Source organism: Hemiscyllium ocellatum, chromosome 8, assembly GCF_020745735.1.
Source record: "Hemiscyllium ocellatum isolate sHemOce1 chromosome 8, sHemOce1.pat.X.cur, whole genome shotgun sequence".
Classification (NCBI taxonomy): domain Eukaryota; kingdom Metazoa; phylum Chordata; class Chondrichthyes; order Orectolobiformes; family Hemiscylliidae; genus Hemiscyllium; species Hemiscyllium ocellatum.
The window spans coordinates 86524684-86537844 of NC_083408.1; the positions used below are offsets into that span (position 1 = coordinate 86524684).

A 13161-nucleotide genomic window follows, 5' to 3' on the forward strand; every position below is an offset into this window, starting at 1 on the left:
AAAATCTTTTCCCTGGTGTTGGGGAGTCCAGAACTGGAGGACATAGGTTTAGGGTGAGAGTGGAAAGATTATAAAAGAGACCTAAGCAACAACCCTTTCATGCAGAGGGTGGTATGTGTATGGAATGAGCTGCCAGAGGATGTGGTGGAGGCTGGTACAATTGCAACATTTAAGAGGCATTTGGATGGGTATATGAATAGGAAGGGTTTGGAGGGATATGGTAGGTGCTGGCAGGTGGAATTAGATTGGGTTGGGATATCTGCTCAGCATGGATGTGTTGGACCGAAGGGTCTGTTTCCATGCTGTACATATGATTCTAAGAAAGGGAGAACCAGTAGATGTAATAAATTTGAATTTTCAGTAGATTTTAGTTGAGATCGCTTTTAAAAGGGGTTAGTAGACAATATTACAGCACATAGAATGGAGCTTCCATCATCTTGTCATGAATTTCTTGACAGTGTGGGCTATTCTTGCAGAATCTGGAACAAGAAAAACTGAAGAAAAATATGTAAATTAGAATCTTTGTGATGATTTGTATTAATTTTTTTTTCAATTCCATTCCTATGTGACTCTTAATTATTTTCAATTATCATATTACAAACAATTTATTCAATTGAAAAGTGAGTGTTAATAACTTTGAAATAATGTTAGTTCAACATAGAACAGTACAGCACGGTACAAGCCCTTCAGCCCATGATGTGCCGAGCATTTATCTTAATCTAAGATCAATCTAACTTGCAGATATGCCGTGCATGTGCTTATTCATTAGTTTCTTAAATGTCCCTAATGTTTCTGACTCTACTACCACTGCTGGCAGTGAATTCCACGTACCCACCACTCTGTGTAAAGATCCTACCTCTGACATCTCCCCTTTACCTTCATCCAATCACCTTAATATTATGACCCCTCATGACAGCTATTTCTCCCCTGGAAAAGTCTCTGGCTATCTGCTCTATCTATGTGTTTTATTACCTTGTACACCTCTAACAAGTCACCTCCCTTCCTCCTTCTCTTTAATGTGAAAAGCCCTAGCTCATTCAACCTCTGTTCCTAAGACATGCCTCCAATCCAGGCAGCATCCTGGTAAATCTCCTTTGCTCTCTCTCTAAAGCATCTCTATCGTTCATATAATAAGACAACCAGACCTGGACACAATATTCTACATGTGGTCTAACCAGGGTTTTAATAGAGCTGCAGCAAATCCTCACGGCTCTTAAACTCAATCCCCCCGTTAATGAAAGCCAAAACACCATGCGACTTCTTAACCCCAGCAATTTGGGTGGCAACTTTGAGGGATGTATGCACGTGAACCAAGACTCTGCTGTTCCTCCACACTGTCAAAAATCCTGTCTTTAACCCTGTATTCAGCATTCAAATTTGACATTCCAAAATGAATCCAGTTTGAACTCCATCTGCCAATTCTCAGCTCAGCTTTGCATCCTGTCAATGTCTTGATATAGACTGCCACAGCACTCTACATTATCTAAAACACCACCGACTTTTGTGTCATTGGCAGACTTGCTAATCTACCCTTCCTATTCTTCATACAAGTCATTTATAAAAACCACAAAGAGCAGAGACCCAAGAACAGATCTCTTGGGTCACCACTGGTCACTGACCTCCAGGCAGAATGCTTTCTATCCACTACTATTCGCTGCCTCCTTTTGGCTAGCCAATTTTGTATCCAGACAGCCAAATTTCCGTGTATCCCGTACTTCCTAACTTCCTGAATGAGCCTATTGTGGGGAACCTTATCAAATGCCTTGCTGAAATCTATATACACTGCATCCACTGCTCGACCTTCATCAACTTGTCTCGTCATTGCCTCAAAGAACTCAGTAGTATAGACGTTTCCAAAATTTGCAATAAAAACTATTCAGTTGAAAATATTGTCTTCTAAAATGATGATCTGAGTAGTTACTGGAGATTATAATCCTATGGTAACAAAAAGTGTTATCTTTTGAGACAGTATATGAAAACATAGGAATCTGTACTTCATGAGAACAATATGCAAAATAGATATAAATTCATGCTGAGAGATTTAATTTGAAATGTATTTTGTGTATATTTATGTTTGGTCCAATGCAGATTTTGAACTTACATGGAAATGGTCTGCGTAAGCTAAAAGGTATCTCCAGACTCTCAAATTTACAGAAACTAGTTATCAGCTTTAATGAACTCACACAGCTCAATGACCTTTCAAACCTGGTAAGATCCACTTCCAAGTCCGAATTGTTTTCAGGATGAAATGAACCGATGGCTATGCAATCTGATGCTTGAAGGTATTGGTGGCAATATGGAAATTTTTCTGTTTCTTTACGCCTGTAGTGGTAGGGCAAAATCAGTGTTAACAACCAAGTAGGGCGAGGATTGACAAGTTCCCCATTCATATTTGATTACATGATCACTTTAGGCCAACACATTGTCCAGCAGTTGATAAGACACTGATTTCAGTAACACAGTGAATAAACAGCTTGACACGGTGAAGGGGGTAGTGCATGTGTTTTTGTATTGCATAAAGAAAACAAGTTATTTAAGTGTCAACTATTGAGGTTGGCCACACAACATTTTAGAAAGCATAATGGAAGCACAAACCTCTTTAACTGTTATTCAAACAACTGTGACTGAACTGAACAATATAATACTTTGTCTTTCTGTTTGGCTGTCTTGCAAAACCTTTGGTAAGATCTGATGCATAGTTTACTTTTCACTTTAAATTCCAAATATGGAGCTCTAAAGAAAGAAAAAGAAGGCATGCTGCTCTGCCCTGTTTGTTCCCAATTCTTTGGAGAAACTAGGTTCAGAAGACTATGCAACAAGTGTGAAGTAATGTTGAGGCAAGGCGACGTTTGTGCAGAATGGCAATCCGATGATTATCGTACCACAGAAGATCTGGACCAATATCCTCCCCGTTCTATTCTGCTATCTCCCCTCTGTATTTTCCTTACCTATTCTTTCTGAGTACTTTGGATCTTTGAATATTAAAGTTCTTACTATTTTTAAATCAGGTTACCATGAAGATCCCTTCTTCTCAAACTTATCCCTTACTCAAAGTATAGTGACCCTCAGTTCAAATTCGCCATCAGTCATCTCTTTCTAATAAGAAAGCAGCCCTTTGGCCCTCTGAGACGATAGCAACTTTATTAATCCTTCTTAGTCTGTTCCTATTTATTATCGGACTGTTTCCTTTCTGTTACCATCCAGTACTTAATGTACCTCATTCCTCTTTCCCACTTTTATATGTTGGCTCTCATCACCTCTTCCAGTTTAGTTTCCCTTCTCCAGCATTAATGAAAGTTGTCCAAGACTTGGAGTGCAACCTTTCTTTTTTGAATAAATGCTTCCTGACCCAGAACTGATTCCAATGTCTGAAGAATCTTAAGCACGCCCTCCTGCAACTTGCATCCTGCCATCTATTTCTGTTTGCAATACGTAGTTTCAGTAGGATTAGTCCAGAGATTCGTTTCTCCAAAATTGTACTTTTCTCAACCCCAACTCCTGAGAATCTGAAAACGTGATTGGTGGCATGTATTATGACTTCTGGCTTACTCCATCCTGCTAAAGAGAATTCTTCATCCTTTCTGTGATCCCCTTTTATCCTAGCATCCGTATGTATGCTAATAAATAAATGACTATATTTATCTCTAAACCCTTACCCATATCTTTGTTACTACTAGATGTGACGATTTCAATGTAATGCTCGCTGACCTCCCAATCTTGCAACTTTCATATACTTGAACTTACCAAAACAAGATGCCTATTTCCTAACTTTGTCCTACTTAACTATCCTCCCTGTGTTCACTGTCCTGCATGTTCTCCTGGTCCAGCATTTGATTTTAAAATTTTTGACTGTTTTTCAATTTAATATCCAGCCTCATCCCATCCTATCTCTTATCTTCTATAACCCTCCAATATCTCTTTACTCCTCCAAGTCTGGCCTCGTAGGCATTGCATTAGCAACCATTCCTTTTATGGTCTAGGTTTAGGCTCTGGAAGTTTTTGCATTAACCTCACCATATTTTTATCGAAACGAAAACAGAAATTGCTGGAGAAACTAAGCAGGTCTGGTAGCATTTATGGATAGAATGCAGAGTTAACATTTTTTGACATTCACAACAACCTACTTCTTTGGCCAAGTTTCTAATCATCAGGCCTAAAGTTTACTAATACTACAAAACACGCATGCCACACACAGAAGCATCATACAATATATGGAGTTAAGTGATTCCAAAAGCAATGGATCGGACCTGTGGTCCTGCCACATCCAGTTGTAAATCTTGACAGGTAATTGTAATAACTAGTAGCAGAGAAAATTTCCATAAATATCTTCGTCCTCGATGATGAGATAATTTAGTACATCAGTACAAAAGCCAAGACTGAATGATTTTCAAGAGTGTCCAGCCAAATATGCCAAGTGAATGAACAGTTTCTGCTCCTCTTGAAGTCCCCAAAAACACAGATGGTCTTCAATCAGTTTTATTCATTCCATATGATATCAAGAAGGCATTGGGTATAATATCAGTCGTTTGGAAAATTAATGGTCTTATTTGGGAAAGCATACTTAATGCCAGGGAGATCTTGTCTCAAACTTGATGGTGTCTTTTGAGAACGTAACAAAGATGATTGAGGGGTAGGCCAGTGGATATTGTTTGACAAGGTGCCTCATGGTAGGCTGGCCCAGAAGATTGTCATATAGGATCAACAGTACGTTGGCAAATTGGACACAACATTGGGTTGGTCTTATAAGACAGAGGGTGGCAGTGGAAGGGTGTTTTCCTAACTGAAGGTCTATGACCAGTGGTATTCCACAGGGATTAGTGCTGGGATGTCTGTTGCTTGTGATATGTATATCGATATATAATATATACCGAAATGATTTGGATGAAAATGTAGGTAGTTTAATTAATAAGTTTTCAGCCAAAATTAAAGTTGGAGTTGTGGATAGTCAGGAAGGTGATCAAAGGATACATAGAAAATAGGAGCAGGAGGAGGCCAAACCAGCCCTTTGAGCCTGCTCCGCTATTCATCACAATCATGGCTGATCATCTAACTCAATAGTCTAATCCTGCTTTCTCCCCATAACCTTTGATCCCATACACCCTAAGTGGTATATCTAGCTGCCTCTTGAATATATTCAATGTTTTGGCATCAACTATTTCCTGTGGCAATATAAGTGGATAATGAATTCCACAGGCTCACTACTCTTTGAGTGAAGAAATGCCCCCTCATCTCCATCCTAAATGGTCCATCCCAAATCCTCAGACTGTGACCCCTAGTTCTGGACACACCCAACATTAGGAACATCCTCCCTACATCCACCCTACCTAGTTCTGTTAGAATTTTATAAGTCTCTGAGATTCCCCCCTCCTTTGTCTGAACGCCAGCAAATATAATCTAGACCTAACCTAGGCCTAGTCAATCTCTCCTCATGCGTCAGTCTCTCTATCCTCTGAATCAGCCTGGTAAACCTTCACTGCACGAGAGAGAGAGAGAGAGAGAGCATGAGCATCTTTCCTCAGAAAAGGAGACCAAAATTGCACACATTATTCTCGGGTGCCCTCACCAAGGCCCTGTATAACTCCAACAACATCCTTGCTCCTGTTCTAGACAGCAAGATATAGACCAGTAAAAAGTTGGATGGAGAAATAGGAAGTGGAGTTTAATACAGACAGGTGTGAAGTGATGCATCTTAGGAGATCTATTGCAAGAGGAAAATATACAAAAAATGGTTGAGCCCTTAGCACTGATATACAGAGGGGGCTTGGGGTGCAAGTCCATAGCCCCCTGAAAGGAGCAATACAAGTGGATAAGGTGGGTAAAGATGTGTATGGTGTGCTTGTCTTCATTGGTCAGGGCATTGAATCTAAAAGTTGACAAGTCATGTTGCATCTGTTTCAGTCTTTCATTAGTGTTATGACACTGAGGCGAACCTCTCTGTTAATTAAACCAAACGCAGAAAAGCTTGCTTCGTCTCGTAATCTCTTAAAACATGAGTGATAGAGAACTCCCAAATTCCACTATTTAAAGAAAATAACATCTGTTTATTTTCTCATCTAAAAGTGAACATTAAACAAAATAAATAATTATTCATAAAGCTAAACCTCCCTCTCTCTCAACTGCTTACTATCTGTCTCCAACTCTATAACAAAATGCTGTTCTAATGAGACACTTATTAAAATTACATCAACTTAATTTCAAAACCACATAGTCTCTGTCGTCTTCTGTGCCTTCACTGTTCTGCCTGATGATCTCCCTGGGTCATTGTCTTTCTCTTTATTGTAAGTACGTTTCACATGAAAAGGATAGAGAGTGTTTTCTAATTTGTTTGAGAGAAAGATGTTAGATGGGCAGTTAGCTCTCCAGGAATTTCTCATTGATACAGATGTGAACAGACAAGGAATATATGAGATATGGACCATGTGCAGGCAGATTGAATTAATTCAGAATAGCATCATGGTTGGCATAGACATGGTGGGCCAAAGAGTCTGTATTGTTCCATGTTCTGTGTTAATGTGGGTTAGTCTCAATATCTGAAAGTTGTCCAGCCTTGAGATGTTACACAATATTAAAGTGCAGAACTTCAATATTGCTGAAAAAGAGAGAGAGATTTTGTCAAAACGTTTTGGCTTGCCCTCATCATTACAACTCACAAGACTGCCAGTTTAAGGGGAAACTAACATTTTAATGCTCTTTGAGTGGAGAGTAATGATTAGTTGGCAGTTGGACCGTGATTGGTAGAGATATTGCCATGGAGAACACTAGATAATCATAAGTCACAGTTAACTATCATGTTTTGTTTACATTTTAAACCAGTCAGGTGACTCCTCAGCAGGGCGTTGTGTCAAAAAATGAGCCAGTGACTCTTGTTGAGTTGAAACAAATGCAGTAAATGTAAATGCTCCTTCAATCTGCAAAATTTAGGGAAGTCAGCCCCACTGTGAACCTAACTGACAATCCTAAATTCTTTTTTCCATTGTTAATTTCCTTTACCTTGTTCCTTGATTCTGAATCTAGTAATTTAAACTTCTGCAGTCTCATCTAAGATTTTTGGATGCAAGCCACAACCAGTTGATAACTTTAGATGGTTTCACTGGAATGGAGAATCTCAACTATTTGGACCTGAGTTGGAATCAATTGACTTACATCAAAAAAGAAATAGGAGTTCTTCATAAACATGCATTTGAACTTCTTTCACTTGATCTCTGTCACAATCCATGGAAAAAGGTATGTTTCATTGGCGTTTAAATGATAAAGATAAACAATGGAATGTGATTTAGATTATTTTAAATTTCAATTAGTTTTATTTAAATTCATTTTCAAGAGCATTTTTCATTAATTCATGGATCCAACTGTTTACAATACTTAAAACATTTCCATACATTGTTTTCCATATATAATCAGTATTTATTACCTGTGACTTTCCTTCAACTACTTTTGAAGTGAAAATATGTAGTCAAATGACAACACATTGCTGTGAACAAAATTATGTACACAATGACCGTTCAACATTATACCAAGTTTTAAAACTAGGTGGATTAACCTACAGATTGAATGGTGAACCATCTTTATTGTTTGATCTCATTATCTATTCCCATTTTCAAAATACATAACTGGAAAGATGGTTCACAATCTATCACATTGTGGAATGCAGCAATGCAGGGTCAAGCCTCAATTTTGCTGAGTTCCCAGTCTCTGCTAGAGAAAAGAACAGAATCTATGTTTATTATGTTGAATAATCAATTCATAAAATATTAGGCCAGCTTGTCTTATGATTATCAAATGCAAGAAACAATTATACTTGGGTAACCTAAAGTTCTACATCACCAACTATGATGATGCAACTTTGGACTGGTGGAGATTGGCAGGGAGATCCTTAATCTGAAAGACAAATTAATTCATTAAATACTAATTCATTTGCATAATTTCACATTTTCCAGTGAATGGGTTTATATTCTAGATGTCAATTTGGTTCTGCTTTAAAAGAAACTAACTTAATTGATTCCAATAAGTCTAATCATAGTTTTTACCCATATCAATTTTTTTAATAGCCTGATTTATTACGTCCACTTGTCATTGGCCAATTAAAGACTCTCACTTATCTGAATGGGTCCATTGTAATGGAGGAAGAAACTCTAGCAGCTCTGCAAATGATTGCTGAATCCAAGATTACGCAGGTATGATCAACACTGATGTTAACTTCTCTGATTTCTTTGACTGTATACACTAAAATTGGAAAAAAGTTGTTTTCAATCAATTCACTTTTCCACTTGAGCTGTTTGTATACTTTATTTTTGAAATCTTCGGCTTTTTCAAATTTTTTTATTGGCATGCTGCTTAAAACATTAATAATTGACATACTATTTTTCAACATTAAAAAAATGGGTATATCACACACACTTAAGATGGATATGCTACCTGATAGAAAGGCTTGCTCTCTGAGTTTTATATTTTTTATTAGTACTCTATGTAAAACTTTAAATATCAGTTTTGATTATGCTAACACATTTCCATATTTCAGTTAAGTTCAGACTTACGATCTCAAATTATTATTGACATGGAGTGAATGTATTTTAAAAATGAAGTATGACATAAACTTATTACATACGCTTCTTTTAATTCATTTAGGGGATATGGGCTTTGCTGGCTAGGCAGTAACTCTTCAAGTTACTACCTCCAATTTGCAGGTACACCAAATACAATGTGAAACTGGCATAAAGAATTCAGCTGTTCATCTGATAGGTTACCTTCACTTTTTGGATTCATTTTGTTTTTAACAAATTACACTGAACAATATTAAATTTGTGGTGGTTAGTTGGTTCTGTTGGCGAGAGTATGGTGTAGTTTGATGCTAGCAGCATGGGTTCAACAACTATTGGCTGTAGTCATTCATTGAAGTCTTCTTTCTTGACATTTCCCATGTTTGATATGGAATGGTATCCCTCAAGCTATATAACTAATAATCTGTCTCTGGGGAGTGATTGCTATGATATTTTGTGGACAATGGCTAACTAGCTATTGATACAGTCAAATTATTTTGAACATATAAAGTAATTATAAATTCCAATCTATTTTGCTGTGAAACAAGCCGCTCTGGTCTTTTGTATTATTGTCCTATGTAAAAATTTAACTCTTTAAAAATACATTTCTGAATACTTTGACATTAGAAACACTAGCACAATGTACTAGTTGGGAAAACTATAACTGAGGCAAAAACAGACATTGGGCTAGACTTTTTAAGAAGTTCCCACTCTATTTTACAAAATGAAGGGGCTACTCATTTTTGACCAGATTCCAATCAGCATTTCTTTGAAAATGTGAAGTGTACTTGGTAGGTCGCTCATAGTGCAGAACTGTTAGGAAAAGGCAACTGTACCCCTTTGCACAGCAGTCAACTGTTGTACTCTGAAAGTTAGAGAGTGAAGGAGGAGTGGATTAGGAGCAGGAACAGAGAGAGGAATGCATTGGAGGATGGATGGAGGTAGGTCCAGCATGGAAAAGAGGGATGTTGGGTCCAGAACTTGGTGCGATATTAGGTCTTGGGGGAATAGGGGTGGGGTGGGATGAGGTGAGGTCAGGTCAGGATCTGAGAGGAGTAGTTGGAGTGTGTGAGGTCAGTATTAACTCAGTTGAAAACTTAAACAGGAGTTAGACTATGTATTTATAGTCTAACATTTCCTGAGTAACTATTCACTTACTTTCATCAGAACATTTTGAACTTTATAATCAAAATGCAAATTTGTGGAGAAATCCTAGCATAGTGGAATTGTCCAAATGAATCTTCAGTTTCCCAGACAGTTCCTTCGAGTCTACTATGATTAGGATTCTTTGGTGCCTGGCAGTACTCTCATGTATGCTGGAATGATTGTTTCCTCCAGGCCATTGTTTGGATTAGGGTTGTTTGGGGAGTGCTATGTAGGGGGAGGGGACATTGCAGAGGAGTTGGCATGGTTTGTTGCATGGTGTTCATAATCATGTTTGGTCATAGAAGTAGTTTTCAAAGAACAAAAACAGAAGAACAGAGAACAGAAGCTGAAGAACTTTTTCTGAAGTCTTATTAGACTCAAATGTAACTTTGTTTCTCTCTCCACAGATGCTAACAGACCTGTTGAGCTTCTCCAGAACTTCTGTTTTTGTTTTTTGATCCATAATATCTGTAATGCTTTGCTTTTATTAAGTTTCAAGAAAAATCTCAAAAAGAAGAGTGAGGTAAACAGAGTTGAGGCATTCCTGCATTTAGTGACACCTGAGGAAGATTTTGGAGCTAAGTATGTGACGATGCTGTCGCTTTAAAAAGGTTATTTTATTCTGGGTTTTTTTTGGAAGAGAGGTTGTAAAGGTGGAAGTGCCAAAGTGGCTATGAAAATAGCTGAAGTAAATGACTTGGGAGGCATTTAGGTTTTTTTTAAAACAGTTATAACAATGGAAGGGGAGTAGCCAGTTCTCACCGACCAGACTTTCTAATTTTTCTTAGCTTTAGCAGTCAGAAGTTATTTGGGTTCTAGATGAGTTGGAGCTTCAGTGAATGATTCCCTGGCTACTACTTTCTCTGAAATCACCTTTGATGTTGTTTCTTCCTGGAATGGAGAACTGTATGTGAGAATCTGTGTCTGAATTTACCTTTTTGCCACGGGTGTGTTTGTGGGATGTTACTATATTGAAACAGTTAATTAGTGTTGAAAATGTGTTGCTGGAAAAGCGCAGCAGGTCAGGCAGCATCCAAGGAGCAGTAGAATCAATGTTTTGGGCATGAACCCTTCTTCAGGAAATGTCCGAAATGTTGATTCTCCTGCTCCTTGGATGCTGCCTGACCTGCTGCGCTTTTCCAGCAACACACTTTCAGCTCTGATCTCCAGCATCTGGAGTCCTCACTTTCTCCTAGAACAGTTAATAAGTGTACCTATTACTCGGTTAACATTTCCAATGTTCAAGTTTTTAAATTCCTCTTTCTTTTGTTTGTATTGTAACTGTAGTGTTTAACTTATTGTGTTTTGCTTAATGTCAAGTAGTTTGACCAGTCACATCACATCTGGAACATATAGTTCACATTTACCTTTAAAATAAGAAAACTTTAGGGTCTAAACTACCTTCTTAAAATAATTTGATGGGCTCTGGTCTGGACCATAACATGTGGGAAGTTTCATAGAGGGTTATTCTCTGTGGATCTGCTGAACCTCTTCATGTAATTGTATCGTGCTCACCACAGTAAGCATGAACCATGCCTCCATGGTTTACTTTCATTGTAGTCAGCAGTAAAAATGATCACCACTGTTAGGATCTTATAGCTTTCTTGCTGCCAACAACATCTAAAGTACAAATATAAAGCTGTTCAAGTACAGCAAGTCAAGAAGACTGCATAGTTTTGATGTGTGAATAGCTGCACAAAAGCTGGCTAAGTGAGGAAATTTAGCACCCTGCTTTGATGACAGAGAGGGCAGCCAATATATTTATTCAAAATTGCCCAAGAAACCACATTACTTAGACCCTGTCAGCTTGATCCAGGTTTGCCACCTTGGTCAATGCAGTGTTCAAGATCTGGAGAAACTCCCAGCAATGCTACAAGTATGTTCTGCACTCATAAGGGTAAGTACCACCATTTCTGCTCTCTGCTTCTTCCCATTAGCTTTATCTCAATCACTGCACGTAGGTCCCATCAAAGCTCATGTCATCTCTCAATCATTACCACACACTCTATCCTGAAAATGTGTTGCTGGGAAAGTGCAGCAGGTCAGGCAGCATCCAAGGAACAGGAGATTCGACGTTTCAGGCATAAGCCCTTCTTCAGGAATGGAACCCACGCTATCCGCAAATTACATACCATACTTGCCCGTTGCGCTTCTTGCTCAGAAGGAGCGCCTCATCACTTTTCTCACAACAGCACTAATACTAACAGCAGTGCTGTCCACTTTCACCTTACTCAATCCCTGCACTTCCCTCATTTCAGGAGAAAACAACATAGGGCTAGACGGCCCAAGACAGGTAGGGGAGTACTCACATTCATCTCCTTACCCCTAGTGAGGAGCGAATCTTCACCTTATTGGAAAAAGACATTGTTTTTAATGTGGTGATGTTGAGACCTCCAGTTATCAGCAACTAGAACATAGAACAGTACAGCTTAGGAACAGGCCCTTTGGCCTAACATGCCTGTGCTGACCATGATGCCATCTAAACCAATCCGAACTAACTGCACATGGTCCATATACCTCTATTCCCTGCTTGTTCGTTTGTCTGTCTAAATGCCTCTTAAACATTTCTATGTACCAGCCTCTACTACCTCTCCTGGCAGTGCGTTACTCTGTGTGTAAAGAAAGCTTCTCAATCTCTTAAACCTATGGCTTGTTGTGTTTAACATTTCCATCCTAAGAAAAAGACTCCAACTATTCACCTTTTATATGTCTTTCATAATTTTATATACTCTGTCAAGTCATCCCTCAACCTTGACCTCAATTTTTTTGGGGGGAGAAAGTGAGGACTGCAGATGCTGGAGATCAGAGCCAAAAATGTGTTGCTGGAAAAGCGCAGCAGGTCAGGCAGCATCCAAAGAGCAGGAGAATTGACTGAAGAAGGGCTCATGCCCGAAACATCGATTCTCCTGCTCTTTGGATGCTGCCTGACCTGCTGCGCTTTTCCAGCAACACATTTTCGGCTCAATTTTTTTTTGCAAGAACAATCCAAGTTTGTCCAACCTCTCCTTACAGCTACTACACTCGAAATCAAGGCACCATGCTACTCTTTTGCACTCGCTCCAAAGGCTCCAAAATTGGAGGTGTAGTCGACAGCGAAGAGGGTCCAGGATCTGGACCAGATGGGCCAATTGGCTGAGAAGTGGCAGATGGAGTTTAATTTCAATAAATGCGAGGTGCTGCATTTTGGGAAAGCAAATATTAGCAGGATTTATACACTTAATGGTAAAGTCCTAGGGAATGTTGCTGAACAAAGAGAACTTGGAGTGCAGGTTCATAGCTTCTTGAAAGTGGAGTCACTGGTAGATAGGATAGTGAAGGAGGCATTTGGTATGCTTTCCTTTATTGGTCAGAGTATTGAGTATAGGAGTTGGGAGGTCATGTTGCAGCTGTACAGGACGTTGGTTAGGCCACTGTTAGAATATTGCGTGCTGTTCTGGTCTCCTTCCTATCAGAAAGATGTTGTGAAACTTGAAAGGGT

General features: G+C 38.8%; 1 protein-coding gene across 1 annotated transcript in view; it reads left to right on the forward strand.

Moving 5' to 3' along the window:
- lrrc9 (leucine rich repeat containing 9) overlaps positions 1-13161 on the forward strand; it is a 220808-nt gene that overhangs the window by 114011 nt on the left and 93636 nt on the right. Inside the window, exons 17-19 of the mRNA XM_060828987.1 lie at positions 2089-2208; positions 7033-7224; positions 8049-8174. Of these exons, the coding sequence (XP_060684970.1) occupies positions 2089-2208; positions 7033-7224; positions 8049-8174 (438 nt within the window). The remainder of the gene's footprint in view (positions 1-2088; positions 2209-7032; positions 7225-8048; positions 8175-13161) is intronic.